Raw genomic sequence first — 15,203 nt, forward strand, 5'->3', positions numbered from 1 at the left:
GAGACCAGGGCCCAGTATAACTGCTGAGGCCAAGAAAGGGCACAGTGCTGACCATTCGCCAGGCACTGCAGGATGTACAAAGAGTAGACTCAGCCCTTGCATTCAGGGAGTTTATAATTACCAGAAAGGAGAGTCCATAAAAATGAGATAACCTTCTATGAGTGGCACAAATAATAGCTGATTTGAAAATCCGAGTGCTTAACATATAGTGTACACTAAACCATTTACTAACCAACTAATCAATAAGGAATGGTAAATATAACCAGTGATGTTGCAAAGAACGGTGTCTTCTGCCATCCCTCATCCTGCATTTGTCATTCTTTACTTCCTCGCCTTCTCTGCATGGCTTCATTTCCCCCTTTCTTCTTCTATCTAGTTCTGCATTTCATTATCTTCTCTTTGAGAGTCAAGCCCCTCTGATGGCTTTGTCTGTTGTATCTGTACTAATGGAATATGCCCAGCACCCATGCTTCCCCAACCTCCTGCTCCATTGTGTTGTATCTTTCCAACGTCATGATTGAAGCCCAGCCTCCCCATGCAGCCCTCCACAACATCTCCCCTTCTCCATGATTTTCTTCACTGTGTCTTATTAGACAGCCTCATGCTCAGCCTTACTTGAGTGAGCCCCTCAGTTGTGTGCCACTCTGTATTGTTTGTATGCCACTTTATGTGTGTTCGTTTCAACTCACCATCCAGGCAACTTACTCTTCAAGGCCAATTAGTTTGGTTTTTTGCCTTCAGTGGAGGACCCCAGAGCACATCCTTGTTATGCAATGATCAAGAGCCTGGAGGCTTATGGGGGCCTTGCCCTGAAAAGGTTTGGAAAGAATCTAAGAAGTGCTACAGAGAGTTAAGTGTCAGTGTTTGCATTGGGCAGTGATGTGATAAAATGGTGCTTGAGAGGGACTGCCTAGTATACCAGAGAGCAGAAAAGGGAAGAGGAGCAAGCTAGGCCCCAGAGGCCTCCCCACCGGGCTGAGGCATGCCTGAAGGGGCCAAACAGCAGGCCATGGCCTCTAGCCCTTCCTGGGTTCCTGTCTTCATCTCACTCCTTTCTCCTTCCACCTCTCCACAGGGTGGTCAGCTCCATAGAGCTTCTTTCTATCTGAGGCCCCTTTATAGCTTCTGCACCCATTCCCATGGCCTGAAATCTCCCCACTCACCTCTCCAAGTTACCTATATTTCATTCTTCAGTGTTTAAGTTCAATATCAGTTTCATACAGGATTATTTCCTGGCATCCCAAACTAGGTTAGGTCCCCTTGTTGGACAAAAATAATTTTGTAATTAGTTTGTGCTATAACAGATGCTCCTTGAAGACAGACCTTTGCATGTTTTGTTCATGGATCCATCCACCTTGCCAAACACAGCACCTGGCCCAGAGTGTGTATTCAGCACATACTAGTGAGAGGCTGAATGAATAGGTAGGCAGCTTGGTCACTTCTGTGGTCCAGCTAACTGTGTGGGGCTTTTACCTGTAGCTTACTCTGGGCAGCCGACACTTGAGTGGATGCAATTTGATCTTGAAGAGGTCTTCTGGGAGAATCAGCTGACATTCTGAGGAACTGGTCCCACTGAGCCTCTATTTTCAGGCAGAGGGACCTCATGTGTTCATATTTCTCAGATGGAACATGCCATACATAATCTCAAGTGCTATAAATAATAATTACTTTTAAAAAGTGTGGCAAAATACACATAACTTAAAATTTGCCATCTTCATCACTTCTTTTTAAAATTTTTTATTTATTCATTTGAGAAAGAGAGAGAGAGAGAGAATGAGTGTGGGGGTGGAGGAGCTGAGGCAGAAGGAGAATCTGATTCTCCACCCAACAGGAACCCGACATGGGGCTTGATCCAGGACCCCATGATCATGACCTGAGCCAAAGACAGATGCTTACTTAACTGACTGAAACACTCAGGAGCCCCAACTAACTTCACCATTTCTGAGTGTATGGTTCAGTAGTGTTAAGTATATTAATATGGTTGTGCAACCAATCTCAGAAAGTTTTCATCTTGCAAAATTGAAACTCTGTGCTCATTAAATAGCAACTCCCCATTCCCCCTCTGTTGGGTCCCTGGTAATCACTATGTGACTTTCCTTTTCTATAAATTTAACTACTGTGAATTCATCATATAAGTGTAATCACATGGTACTTGGGGATTTTTTGTGATTGGCTTATTTTCCTTAGCATAATGTCCTCAAGATTCATCTGTGGTTGTAATTTGCTTCCTTTTTAAGGCTGAATAATGTTTTATTATATATGTATGTGTGTGTGTGTGTGTATGCAACATTTTGTTTATCATTTTTGCATAGACACTTGGGTGGCTTCCACCTCTTGCTGTTGTGAATAATGCTGCTTATGAACACGGGTGCACAAAAATCTCTTTGAGACCTTGCTTTCACTTCTTTTGGGTTGAAGTGGAATTGCTGGATCATATGGTTATTCTATTTTTAATTTTTGGAGGCACTGCCATACTGTTTTCCATAAATAATAACTTTTTAAAATAAAAAAATGTGAGAACTTACCATATGGTACTTCCTTCCCAGTAGTCACCTTGTAAGATTATTCATTTATTTCAACAATCCTGCCATTGATGCTGGTGGTCTCAAGATGTTTCTTTTAGAGATTTCTTTGGGGTTTTTAATGTTAACATAGGAGAACAAAGATAATAGTTTAATACTTCATATTGTACTTTACAGTTTTTGGAGCAATTTTGTGGAAAATCATAGTTTATGGGATGCCTGGATGACTCAGTGGTTGTCTGCCTTTGGCTCAGGGTGTGATCCTGGGGTCCTGGGATCTAGTTCCTAATTGGGCTCCCTGCAGGGAGCCTGCTTCTCCCTCTGCCTGTGTCTCTGCCTTTCTATGTCTCTCATGAATAAATAAATAAAACCTTAAAAAATTAAAGAAAATCATAGTTTATGTTGTACAGTGGGCATCCACACAGATGATTTCATTAAACTCTACCATAGAGTAGTCAGAGTCAGTCTCACTCCTCTGTCCAGCCTGCCATGCACACTGATGATCTTGTAGAATTCAGAGAGCAACTTTTTGCTTCCATGCTTAAACAGACTTCTATGCTCTTTTTTCATGGTGGAGATGGAATTCCTCAGTGTCTAGTGTGTGAGACTTTTCACGTGTTATCACTGTGCTCCCACTGAAGTGCCCCTGTGTCTTATTCTGGAATGCGTGCTTTTCCTGGAAGGCTCTGTGCTTCCATGTGGCATGCCTTCTGCCTGCCTTGTGTTAGAGTCCTTCAAGTTCTCAAAGATGACTACTTGCTCTGGAATGATCTCTGTGGCCTCTTACCCCCACCTCTCAGTCTTGGTGGACCAGAATGACAGCACTTGCCACTCTCTCTTGTAATTATCTCCTCATCTGTCCTGACCTTGAACTCTATGAGCATAGGGACTATATTTTTTATCTCTGTGTTTGGTAATCACATATACATTTATGGGCTAAGTAGTTGTTTCCAGTGAGGAGGTCAAGGCTGTACCCCCTCTAGGGACGTTTGGCAATGTCTGGAGACAATTTTGGTAGCCACACTTGAAGGGTTGCTTCTGGAACCTAGCAGCACCAGGGACAGTGCACGGGACAGCTCCCACAACAGAATTACTCAGCCTAAGGTGTCAATAGTACTGGGGTTGAGAAACTCTAGGGTAAAAGAATGAGGTGGATCATTATATAATATCAGTGGGTGATGTCCATGACTCTAGGGGAACTCACTGCAAGGTGGTAATATCTACTCCTTACGTTATAGTTAAGTAGGTGGCTCTAGATTAGGAGAAGTAACTGCCCCCAAGAAGCATTGGTAGTTTTTGTAAGGAGCATTTTGTGGTTCATCTCAACAACTTTATCATAGCGGTATTTCAATTAGACCTCACAATAGTATTTAAAGAGTAGGGGGAAGACATGCTGAACATATTGCACAATTAAAAATTGCTGGACCTCAAATACCAGTAGAACTTCCGTTCTATTGAAAAAACACCATTTTGAACAGGAAGCAGCAGAAGCCCACTGGGCAATCCTTGATAGCTATGGCCTATGGAAGAATCAGACTGAAGACACTTGCCACTGGGTAGAAGGAAAGGATTCTGAGACATACCAATATCCAGTTTCTTCCTAGCATGCTGAAAAACAGGCTGATCAAGGGAAGGTTTGCAAAATCTGTAGGTGGACTTGGAGCCTGTGCAGGGATCCCTTCTAGCTCAGTCTCTCATCTTGAGCTGTGAGCTTGCCATTTCTGTGGTTCAGACAGCATTGCAGCTTCTGCTTATTTGTGAAGCAGAGTGTATAAAGAAAAAGTCTAAATTCAATTCATTTTTGCCTCACTATTCCCTTTTTAAAAAAGATTTTATTTATTCATGAGAGATACAGAGAGAGGGAGAGGCAGAGATACAAGCAGAGGGAGAAGCAGGCTCCTCACAAAGAGCCTGTTGTGGGACTCCATCCTAGGACTCCAGGATCAAGCCCTGGGCCAAAGGCAGATGCTGAACCACCCAGGTGTCCCAGCAGGCAATTCCCTATTGCCTTTCGAAAGCAATATTACTGGCTGATTTTAATCTTTCCATATAATGGATTTTGAAGAATATTGCATAAGAATTAAGAAATGCAATATTTAGATTCATTAAATTTAAATATTAACTGAAACACGTTTGAAATTTCATGACACTAAACATTTTCCCTATCATTTTGTTTTTGTGGGTACTTAAAAACTCAAAGGAATTTAAAATTCCTTACGGAAAATCAATGTGTAAGTTTAGATTTGTATGTCAAATACAAAATTGATCGGATATGGTTTATATTTTGTAAACATTCACATTATTAAATTCTCATTTTAAGTGCAAAATCACAATTTTTTTTTCTATTAGGAAACACATGACATTGATATTCAATGATATACAAACTCACTATCAGTATAGATTCCTGGCTGAGCTTATCTGTGTCAAGATTGACATCACTTTGCCTTAAATGAGTTTATTGATTGGTTCATCCTGTTTCGCTCAGTATACATTAAACACATAAATGAAATATTACCTCTTACTGTGACCATCTGAAATGGAAATGACAACATGCATCTAGATTTCTTGGCTGTACTAGACATCCATTGACTAAGCCATCCACCATAAATATTCTTTATGAGAAGAGGAGAGAAAGAAGGGATTAGGTAATTGCAGATGCCAGCTTTCTTTCTTTTTAAAAATTTAAATTCAATTAGCCAACATCTAGTGCATCATTAGTTTCAGATGTAGTGTTCAATAATTTATCAGTTGCGTATGACATTCAGTGCTCATCATATCACATGCCCTCCTTAATGCCCATCACCCAGTTACCCCATCCTCCTTCCCCCACCTCTCCAGCAACCCTCAGTTTGTTTCCTATAGTTAAGAGTCTCATTTTGTTCTCCCTCTTTGATGACTTCCCATTCGGTTTTCCTTCCCTTCCCCATGATCCTCTATGCTGTTTCTTATATTCCATGTATGCGTGAAATCATATGATAATTGTCTTTCTTTGATTGAGTTACTTAACTCAGCATAATACCCTCCAGTTCCATCCAGGTCAATATAAATGGTAACTATTCATCTTTTCTGATAGCTGAATAATATTATATAGCATATATATATTGTCTCTCAATGAAAGACAAGCAGACTCAAATGCAATCAAGTAGCAGGCCCAAGAAAACGTGTGGTATTCTTCTTTTTGTTCATCTTACTTTATATATATATATATATATATATATATACACACACACACACATATATATACACACACACACACACACACACACATTTCTTAATCCATTCATCTGTCGATGGACATCTTGGTTCTTTCTGGCTATTGTGGACATTGCTGCTATGGACATAGGGGTGCAGATGCCCATTTGGATCACTACAGTTGTATCTTTGGGTTGGTAGTGCAATTGCTGAGTTATAGGGCAGCTCTATTTTTAACTTCTTGAGGAACCTCTGTATTGTTTTCCAGAATGGCTGTACCAGCTTACATTCCCACCAACAGTGTAGGAGGGTTTCCCTTTCTTTGCAACCTCAACAACATCCATCATTTCCTGACTTGTTCATCTTAGCCATTCTGACTGTTGTGAGGTGGCATTTCATCGTGGTTTTGATTTGTATTTCCTTGATGCCAAGTGATGTGGGACACTTTTATCATGTGCCTGTTGGCCATTTGTATGTTTTCTTTGGAGAGATACCGGTTCATGTCTTCTGTCCAGTTCTTGATTAAATTATTTGTTTTTTGGATGTTGAGTTTGAGAAGTTCTTTATAGATAGATCTTGGATACTAGCCCTTTCTCTGATATGTCATTTGCAAATATCTTCTCCTATTCTGTACATTGCCTTTTAGTTTTGTTGACTCTTTTCTTTGCTGTGCAGAAGCTTTTTATCTTTATGAAGTCCCAGTAGTTCATTTTCTTTTATTTCTCTTCCTTTTTAGACATGTCTAAAGAAGTTGCTCCAGCTGAGATCAAAGAGGTTTCTGCCTGTGTTCTTTTCTAGGATTTAGATGGATTCCTGTCTCACATTTAGGTCTTTCATCCATTTTGAGTTTATCTTTATGTATAGTGTACGAAAATGGTCCAGTTTCATTCTTCTGCATTTGGCTGTCCAATTTCCCCCCCCACCATTTATTGAAGAGACTGTCCTTTTTCCACTGGATATTCTTTCCCAATTTTTGGAAGATAAGTTGACCATGGCGATGAGGGTCCGTTTCTGGATCCTCCATTCTGTTCCATCGATCTGTGTGTCTGTTTTTGGGCTAGTACCACACTGTCTTGATGATTATAGCTTTGTAATAAAGCTTGAACTCAGGCATTGTGATGCCCCCAGCTTTAGTTTTCTTTTTCAACATTCCTGTGGCTATTCGAGGTCTTTTCTGGTTCCATGCAAATTTTAGGATTATTTGTTCCAGCTCTGAAAAATGTTGATGGTATTTTGATAGAGATTGCACTGAATACATAGATTGCTCTGGGTAGCATAGACATTTTAACAATATTTATTCTTCCAATCCATGAGCATGGAGTATTTTTCCATTTCCTTGTGTCTTCCTCAATTTCTTTGATAAGTGTTCTGTAGTGTTTAGAGTACAGATCCTTTACCTCTTTGGTTAGGTTTATTCCTAGGTATCTTATGATTTTTGGTGCAATTGTAATGAGATTGATATCTTACAGGTACCACCTTTCTAAATGGTTTTCAAAGCAGTCAGAGCCACAGAGATTCTCATTTTAGTGCCCCTGCCTCACATCTACCTGTGCAACCTTCAGCTGTTTTTCTCTCTTATCATTCCCTGTAGCATTGCCTTGTCAATCCAAACATTTGCCATTTCTGTATCCAGCATTCCCCTCATGAAAGCTGCACACAAAGCAGGAGGCCCAGGAGCTCAAAGAAATCAGAGCAGATCTGATAAACAGACAAGCAGACCCAAATGCAGTCAAGTAGCAGGCCCAAGAGAACGTGTGATATTCTTCTTTTTCTTCATCTTACTTTGTAATATAGAGATACAAGTAGGGCTGTTTTTTGGGAACCAGTCATATTTCTTGATTCTACTCACTTCACCATTTTTTGGCCAGTATTATTTTGCAAGGCTGGCCTACTTCTGAGGGTGCTGCATGGAGGGCTCCCTCCCCTATTCTGTCAGGAGTTTCCAACACCGTCTGCCTCCAGGAGTTCTCGACCACTTTCCCAGTATCCTGTGGAGGATACTGCTGAGCTCATTCTAGTTTCAATATAAAATACTAAGTTCCAGATTTTCTGAGAAAGTATTAAATGTGTTTTTTGTTGTTTTTTCATAATGGAACTTCAGGAACTGTTATTTAAGATGTGAAAACCTGTAAATCCCTTCATATATATAAATGCAGAAAAATGATTGTATTTCTCTATCTTGTGGCTTGATTTTTTCCTCTTCCAAGGGAGTTATAGTTTACTTAGATAAGACTCAAAAATCCTACCTGAATGAAGTCATTGGGACTAATGCTTTGACATAACACTTCACATATGTCTACTGAATGAATGAATGAATGAATGAGGAATGGATAGTCAGATGGACAAAGCTCTTCTCTCCTAATTTGACTAAATCATGAACAAGAGGGGATCTCTCTTACCTCTGAAGCAAATAAAGCAACTCAGTTGTTGAGTCTGTACCCTGTCTTTTTAGAATAACCTAGGATCTTCTTTTTTTTTTTTTTTTTTTTAAGATTTTATCTATTTATTTGTGAGAGGCACAGCAGAGACACAGGCAGAGGGAGAGGCAGGCTCAATGCAGGAAGCCCAACGTGGGGCTTGATCCTGGGTCTCCAGGATCAAGCCCTGGGCTGAAGGCGGCACTAAATCTCTGAGCCACCCGGCCTGCTCTAACCTAGGATCTTCTAATAGCCGTGAGCTGGTTAGGCTTCCGGAGATTTGAACGAGGAGGTTCCAAAGCCTGTTTCTGCCCCAGATGACACAGATACCCACACTGGGCAGTTCCTCACAGCCAGAGAGAAAATGCTGGCACACAGAAGAACCAGCTGAACACTCCTTGATGGTGCATAAATGTCAGAAACAACAAAAGTGTTATGTTTAGCAGATTAATGATGCCTTATTCGTTAAGCCACGTACTCTGAGTAAAAACATTTTCTAAATTACTTGAATCTTAACCTTAAAGCATGAAAATTCAATTTGCTTTAACCACATTGATAGTTTTACATTTCCCTGCATTCTCTGATTGTATATTGAATATCATTGAACATTTTCTTTGTACTCCTACATATCTTATGTTTTTGTAGTGATGTCCTCAGAGATAGCTGAAGAGTGTGTTTCAGAAAGTGATTACATAAGTGACTTGCTTTTTCATTTTTTTTTTGGTACTTTTCCAACACTATTTACACTGTCATTAGGCATGTCTTGTTACATTATTGTGGTTACTTCTATTTATTCATCATTTCTCCTTCTAATTCCTGCTATGGGCTAGGATACCATTAGGCATATTTTGTGCCACATAAGTAAATTATGCCTAGAGTAAGAGCACAAAGCTTCCAGCTGATGCTCTAAGTAATCTCAAGGTCATAACCTTCATACATAGACTTGGCAGTCCAGTAAATAGCACCTCCTTTTTCTGAGCTACTTGAAGGAGGCAGTAATCAAACAGATGGAGTTCAGGTATCACCTTTATTGCAAATTTAGTTATTATTTGGAAGTGTGTTATATCTGCAGGTAGGTGAACTTCCTAAACATGAACCCCAGAGTCATGGAACCTTATCTAGCTATTCAGGGGCAGTGTGGAAAGCATTGAGCCTCTCTGACTTAGGACAGATGCTGGAACCTTGTAGTATGGAGAGATGCTGCACAGACACACACCACCTCGATCAGAGTTGGGTCCTGAGACAGGAGAGATGGCATGCCCAATTCCTGCTTCCCCAAAATACTGGTCAAAAATCCCTGAGGAAAGAGCCAGAAGCACAAAGAGGTCAGCATGTAGAGGGAACAGTTCCCTTCCCTACAGAAACCATAGGAGTGGAGAGGAGTTTCTCTATAACAGTGGTGTGCCTTGACTGCCCAGAAGACATTTCAAAAATATTTTCTTCCTAGTCCTTGGTTCTCTGTCAGGTCATTGAAATGGCTAGGTAAGTAGCTTCCAGGTGAGAGGAGACACATGTACTTATCAACTTTGGAAGTATGACTCACTTGTGTTTCAGCTTCCTCATTTTTAAGATGAAAAAAATAACTTCCAGAAGGCTTCTTCAAAATTAGTTTGTGAAAGTAGATTGATGAAGTACCTTTATGAAATACACATTGATAAAAGTTGAACCCCCAAGAGTGCTTTTCTTTATGTCTGCACGTGGAAACCCTCAGAAGTGGTTTATTCTCACTGAACACCAGCATTATTATAGATAGCACTCACTTAGTTAGATTATTGATCTCTCTAGGCTACTCAAGAGATGGACAGTAATAACCCATTAGCCTAAAGTTAAAAACCAGAGTGGTATAAAATGGCACAGCTAGTACAGAAAACAGTATGGAGGTTCCTCAAACAATTAAACATAGAATTGCTAGTTTATCCAGCAATTCCACTTCTGGATATGTATCCAAAAGGATTAAAAGCAGAGTCTTGAAGAGATCTTTGCACACTCATGTTCGTAGCAGCACTATTCACAATAACTGAACTGTGAAAACAATCCAAGTGTCCATCAACAGATGAATGGTTAAACAAAATATGTAACAAGTGAATGCAACATTATTTAGCCTTATAAAGTAAAGAAAATCTGACCCATGCTACAATATAGCTGGACCCTGAAAACATTATAGGAAGGGAAATAATCAAGTTACCAAAGGACAAATATTGTATGATTCCAATGATATAAAGTACCCAGAAGAATCAGATTCTTAGAGACAGAAAATAGAATATTGGTTGCCAGGGGCTGGGGGAGAAGGAAATGGGGAGTTATTATTTTAATGGGTTTAAATTTTCAGATTGGAGGATAAAGAAGTTCCAGAGATGGATAGTGGTGATGGTTGCACAACAATGTGAATGTACTGACTGCCATTGAACTGCACACTTAAAGATGGTTAAAATGGTAAATTTTAATGTTATATATATTTTACCACAATAAACATATTTAAAAGAGGGCATACACTCTATGAGAGAGGCTGAGCTATGAACCTCAAGGAACAGAGGTAGGTTCCACCTGAGGGGACTGTAGGGGATTTAGTTGTTCACACAGATACTTCTAGATGGCGCCAAATCCCAAGAAATCTAGTTTTGTGAGAAGTGCAAATGACTATTTGTAATTGCTTAGTTGATAACAGCATGTTGTTTTTCTTGAAATTTTATCAGAAAAAGTTTGGTGAAATGAGTTATTTTACTAGTTATATATTTTTTAAAGATTTTATTTATTCATGACACACACACACACACACACAGAGGGAGAGAGAGAGAGAGGCAGAGACACAGGCAGAGGGAGAAGCAGGTTCCATCCAGGGAATCTGAGCAGGACTCGATCCTGGAACTCCAGGATCATGCCCTGGGCTGAAGGCAGGCACTAAACCGCTGAGCCATCCATGGATCCCCTTATACTAGTTATCTTTTTTTTTTTTTTAAGTTTTTATTTATTTATGATAGTCACACACACAGAGAGAGAGGCAGAGACATAGGCAGAGGGAGAAGCAAGGTCCATGCACCAGGAGCCCGACGTGGGATTCGATCCCGGGTCTCCAGGATCGCGCCCTGGGCCAAAGGTAGGCACCAAACCGCTGTGCCACCCAGGGATCCCACTAGTTATCTTAATAATATGTCAGAGAACAACATAAAGCATTTCTATGGACAAGGATATAATTTTGAAAAATATTGTCTCTTATTGTTCATTAGAATGTGTTAAAATGATAAGTTCATGGAAACAAAGAAAATATTGTGAGTTCCCTTGTAACAAATAAACCTGTATTCAGAATCTGAATATACCTAATATAGGGTGGGAGTTGAGGGAAATCTGTTATATAAGTTAAAAGTCAATTAAAAACTGCTCATCCACAACACATTTCTTCCCAAATTCTCCTCCTCTCCTTGCAATCATACTTACAAGAACAGAAAATGCTAGAAGCTGGGGATCTTTTGTTGACTGAGCATAATGATGTCAGCAGTAAAATGGCCTTGAAAGTAATTTTCAGTGATGTCCCTGGAAATTGGAGGAGTCTGAGCTGAGATTAATTACAGGGCATTTAAAAAGGGATATTTGGGAGGATTCTAGATTCTATTTGCAGGGTCTTCTGAAGGAAGAGGCTTTAAGTGAGATCAGGGAATTTTGGGAGGAATAATGTGCCATCTGTAGCATGTTGTAAAATTTTTCCTCTCTCCCTGGAAATTTTCAGTAAAATCACTGTCTTTCACTATGGCCTGGTAAGGTCTGTGGGCTTTCTGGGGATGTGACAAAGTCCCAGTAGACCTTCATAAAGATGAGGCAAGGACCTTTTCTTGTGTGGGTTGCAAACTAGATACTAAACCTCATAATTTCTTGCTTTCTCTTCATTTAAACACTACCAAGCCAATCCTATAATCCATATTTATGAGAGTAAACTGAAAAATAGTACTTTTTTTTTCAAAATGAATTATCCCAGTATCCATATGTAGTCTTTTCTCTCTCACCTTCCTTGGTATTCTCTTCTCAATACCTATAATTTGAATGGAAGCTTCCTCATGAAAATGGAACCCCCCATATTAGGTTAATCAGTGCTGGCTGCCACAGCAGGCAAAGCCCTGAATTTCAGTGGTTTAATGAGTCAAAGGATTTTTTTTTCTCACTTCTAGTACATGTGCCTCTCAGGTCTGTAAGGGCCTTGTCCCAGAGTCACCTAGATACCCAGGCTGAAGGAAGTTCTGTCATCTTGCAAATGGATATCTAAGAAACACAGCCTCTGAGATTGTCAACTAAAGAGAACAGTGGGATGGAGGAGGCACCTACCTCCTAACTATCTCAGCTTAGAAGTAACACCAGCCATTTCCCCTCTTGGTCCTTTGGCCAAAAGTAGTCACATGGCCCTGGCCTGACTGGAAGAGACGCTGTGAACACATTTCTCGTGGTCTCTGCTAATCAGAGTACTATGAATTGCAAATTGTATTATAATTTAAACAACTTTTGAATATAATTTGTATATGATAGTGTGCTAATTTATTCTCAGGACATTTTCTGGGTTTTATTCTTCCTGTATTAGTTTCTTCAAACTCATTCTCTAGCTTTACCCTAAGTATTTTTAGACCTGAAATATGCAGACATGTTAAGAAAAAGCACTGGAGGGCAGCCTGGGTGGCTCAACGGTTTAGCGCCGCCTTCAGCCCAGGGCCTGATCCTGAAGACACAGGATCTAGTCCCACATCGCGCTCCCTGTGTGGAGCCATTCTCCCTCTGCCTGTGTCTCTGCCTCTCTCTCTCTCTCATGAATGAATAAATAAAATCTTAAAAAAAGAAAAAAGGAAAAACATTGGAGACTGTGACCCCTATCGCTCTTTCTCTTTTAATTTCTCTTCGTATTGCTTGAAGTTCATCATAGCTTCTCATCAGGAGGTATGTGTGTAAATGGGAAACTTATCTGCTTCCAGGTAGGTAACCCGACTTTATTTCTCTCTCTCTCTCCCCCTCTCTTCTATCTATCTATCTGTCTATCTAATCTATCATCTATTTTATTTAATAAATCTTTCATTCACTTATTAATTTATATTTATATGTGGACCTTTTCCCCATAAAGTAAAAGCAATTGAGTGATGATGAAAATTCATTTCAGCTTTACTTGTTAAAAGTTTTTCTCTTTCTTTATTCTTTTTTTTGGCTATGTTGTTTTTGGAATGATCTTACCTAGATGATGGATTATCATGGGACTGTGGCATTTGCACAGGCTACTTGGGAGCAGACTTGGACTGGGCCATGTTGTCTACAGGCCTAGCAGGTTCCAGGTCAAAGGAGAGTCTATACTTATCACTGGATTTCTTGAGATCCTTCAGCGATGTGCATTGATAAAAGGATCTTGCTTTTTATGGAGGCTGTCTTTTATATAATCTTGAGACACTGTGATCTATTTTAATCTCCAAAGATAAGAAATTAGTTTAGGAAGGACTAGAGAACCTATAATCATCCATGGTCCTGGGAGAGAACTAGGAAGGTATGTGGGGGATCCTATAGAGTGGGACAATTGCATGGATCCCAGTGATTCTTTTTGTTTCTTGAGAGGATTGGACAGAATTGAACTGCCCTTCACCATGATATCTATGCTCAGATCCTTCTACACTAATGTCCATATCCTTCTTCCTTTTAGAAGCAGTGTACCTTTTTGTGGCCCCTTGCCTCCGTCAAACCACTAGGGAAATACGTGGCTTGATGGTGTTAACCCAACAGAATATTCCTTCCTTCCTTCTTTCCTTCCCTACTCTCCTGTTGGGTAGTAGGAAGGAAACAAGGAAGGAAGGGGGGGAGGAAAGAAGGAAAGAAGAAGGAAAGGAGGGAGGGAGAAAGGAAGAAAGAAAGGAAGGAAGGGAGGGGGAAGGGAGGGGATATTACATTAACCTTTCTCTTTCCTTCTTTCCTCTGTTCTAAACAAGGCTTTTTGTGTTTTGTTGACAGAAACAGAATCTCAAAGGCCTTTCTCCTGGCTTTGCTACAAGCAGATATGCAGGAAGGTCAGATCAGGCTATAGAAAAGAACTAATAGAACATGGAAAGGCTCACTATAAAACACCTTTTGTTCTGTGGGGCTACTGCCTGCAAATGAAATGTTGATCTCCAATGCAACTAGTACCAGAATCTGAGAAACAAAAAAGATTTTTTTAAAAAGATAAAAAGATAGCAGCTCTTTCTTCTCAGGTATCACAACCAGGAAAAGTTGTAAAGCCAATAAAATTTGAAATCTTGCCCAATTTGTATTCAGTGAGTAGTCCAACAATGCTTTTAGACTGAAAAACAAAAGATAATCCTGCAAATGAATGAAGTTTTTCTTTCTTTTATCTTCTTTAGGCTTTTCCTCCAAATGCTATCACTGCATTTTTTTACTGCAGTTCAGTGACTGTATTCTTCACAATAATCAAATTGGTCAGTTATCGCCTACACCTCATGTTTGATAAAGGAGAAGTAATTCAGCAGAGGCCCTCCAGAAAGAAAGAAAAACTAAATAAAGACAAAGAGGCCAACAAGGAACATATAACTAATCACAAAATCCCAAGGTAATGTTTCTTGTAATGTGTCAGTTCATAATTTAAATGTTTTAGTTTTGGTTAAATTTTGTTTATGAAAAATTTTGTTTATGAAAATACACAAGCATAGGCAGACCCAAATATGTATATTTTTTTCTACTGAAGCATACACTTAAGTATAAAATTGATATTGATAATCAAGATAGTTTAACTATTAATGTGATCTCATACCATGCTCTGGAGTTCATTTGCATTAGGCCTAGCAGCAAAATATTTTATTTTAGCATTTTTATCTTGTCATTTAAGTGCTTAGTTCATGCCACAGTATTTTCAAAAAGAACATTTATGTTTGTTAATATAGAAGTAATACATTGCACAGAACTGAAATATTAAAAGTGATCTTGAGTGTCATTGTCACTATTCTTGCCCTTATTTCTGAGAGCTCCGTAAGAGGGCATGTCTTATTTTAAAGCAATATTTATTATTCTCCCTTAAGAACAAAATCTGTATACAGTGAATATTACAAAATAGAATCTGGGGAAAGGA

General features: G+C 39.5%; 1 protein-coding gene across 2 annotated transcripts in view; it reads left to right on the plus strand.

Moving 5' to 3' along the window:
• The window catches only part of PCNX2 (pecanex 2), a 288,030-nt gene that overhangs the window by 15,778 nt on the left and 257,049 nt on the right, over positions 1-15,203 (plus strand). For both annotated transcript variants that reach the window (XM_025448568.3, XM_025448569.3), the window contains exon 2: positions 14,482-14,687. In XM_025448568.3, the coding sequence (XP_025304353.3) occupies positions 14,482-14,687 (206 nt within the window). The remainder of the gene's footprint in view (positions 1-14,481; positions 14,688-15,203) is intronic.

This window comes from Canis lupus, chromosome 4 (assembly GCF_003254725.2).
Source record: "Canis lupus dingo isolate Sandy chromosome 4, ASM325472v2, whole genome shotgun sequence".
Taxonomy (NCBI): Eukaryota; Metazoa; Chordata; class Mammalia; order Carnivora; family Canidae; genus Canis; species Canis lupus.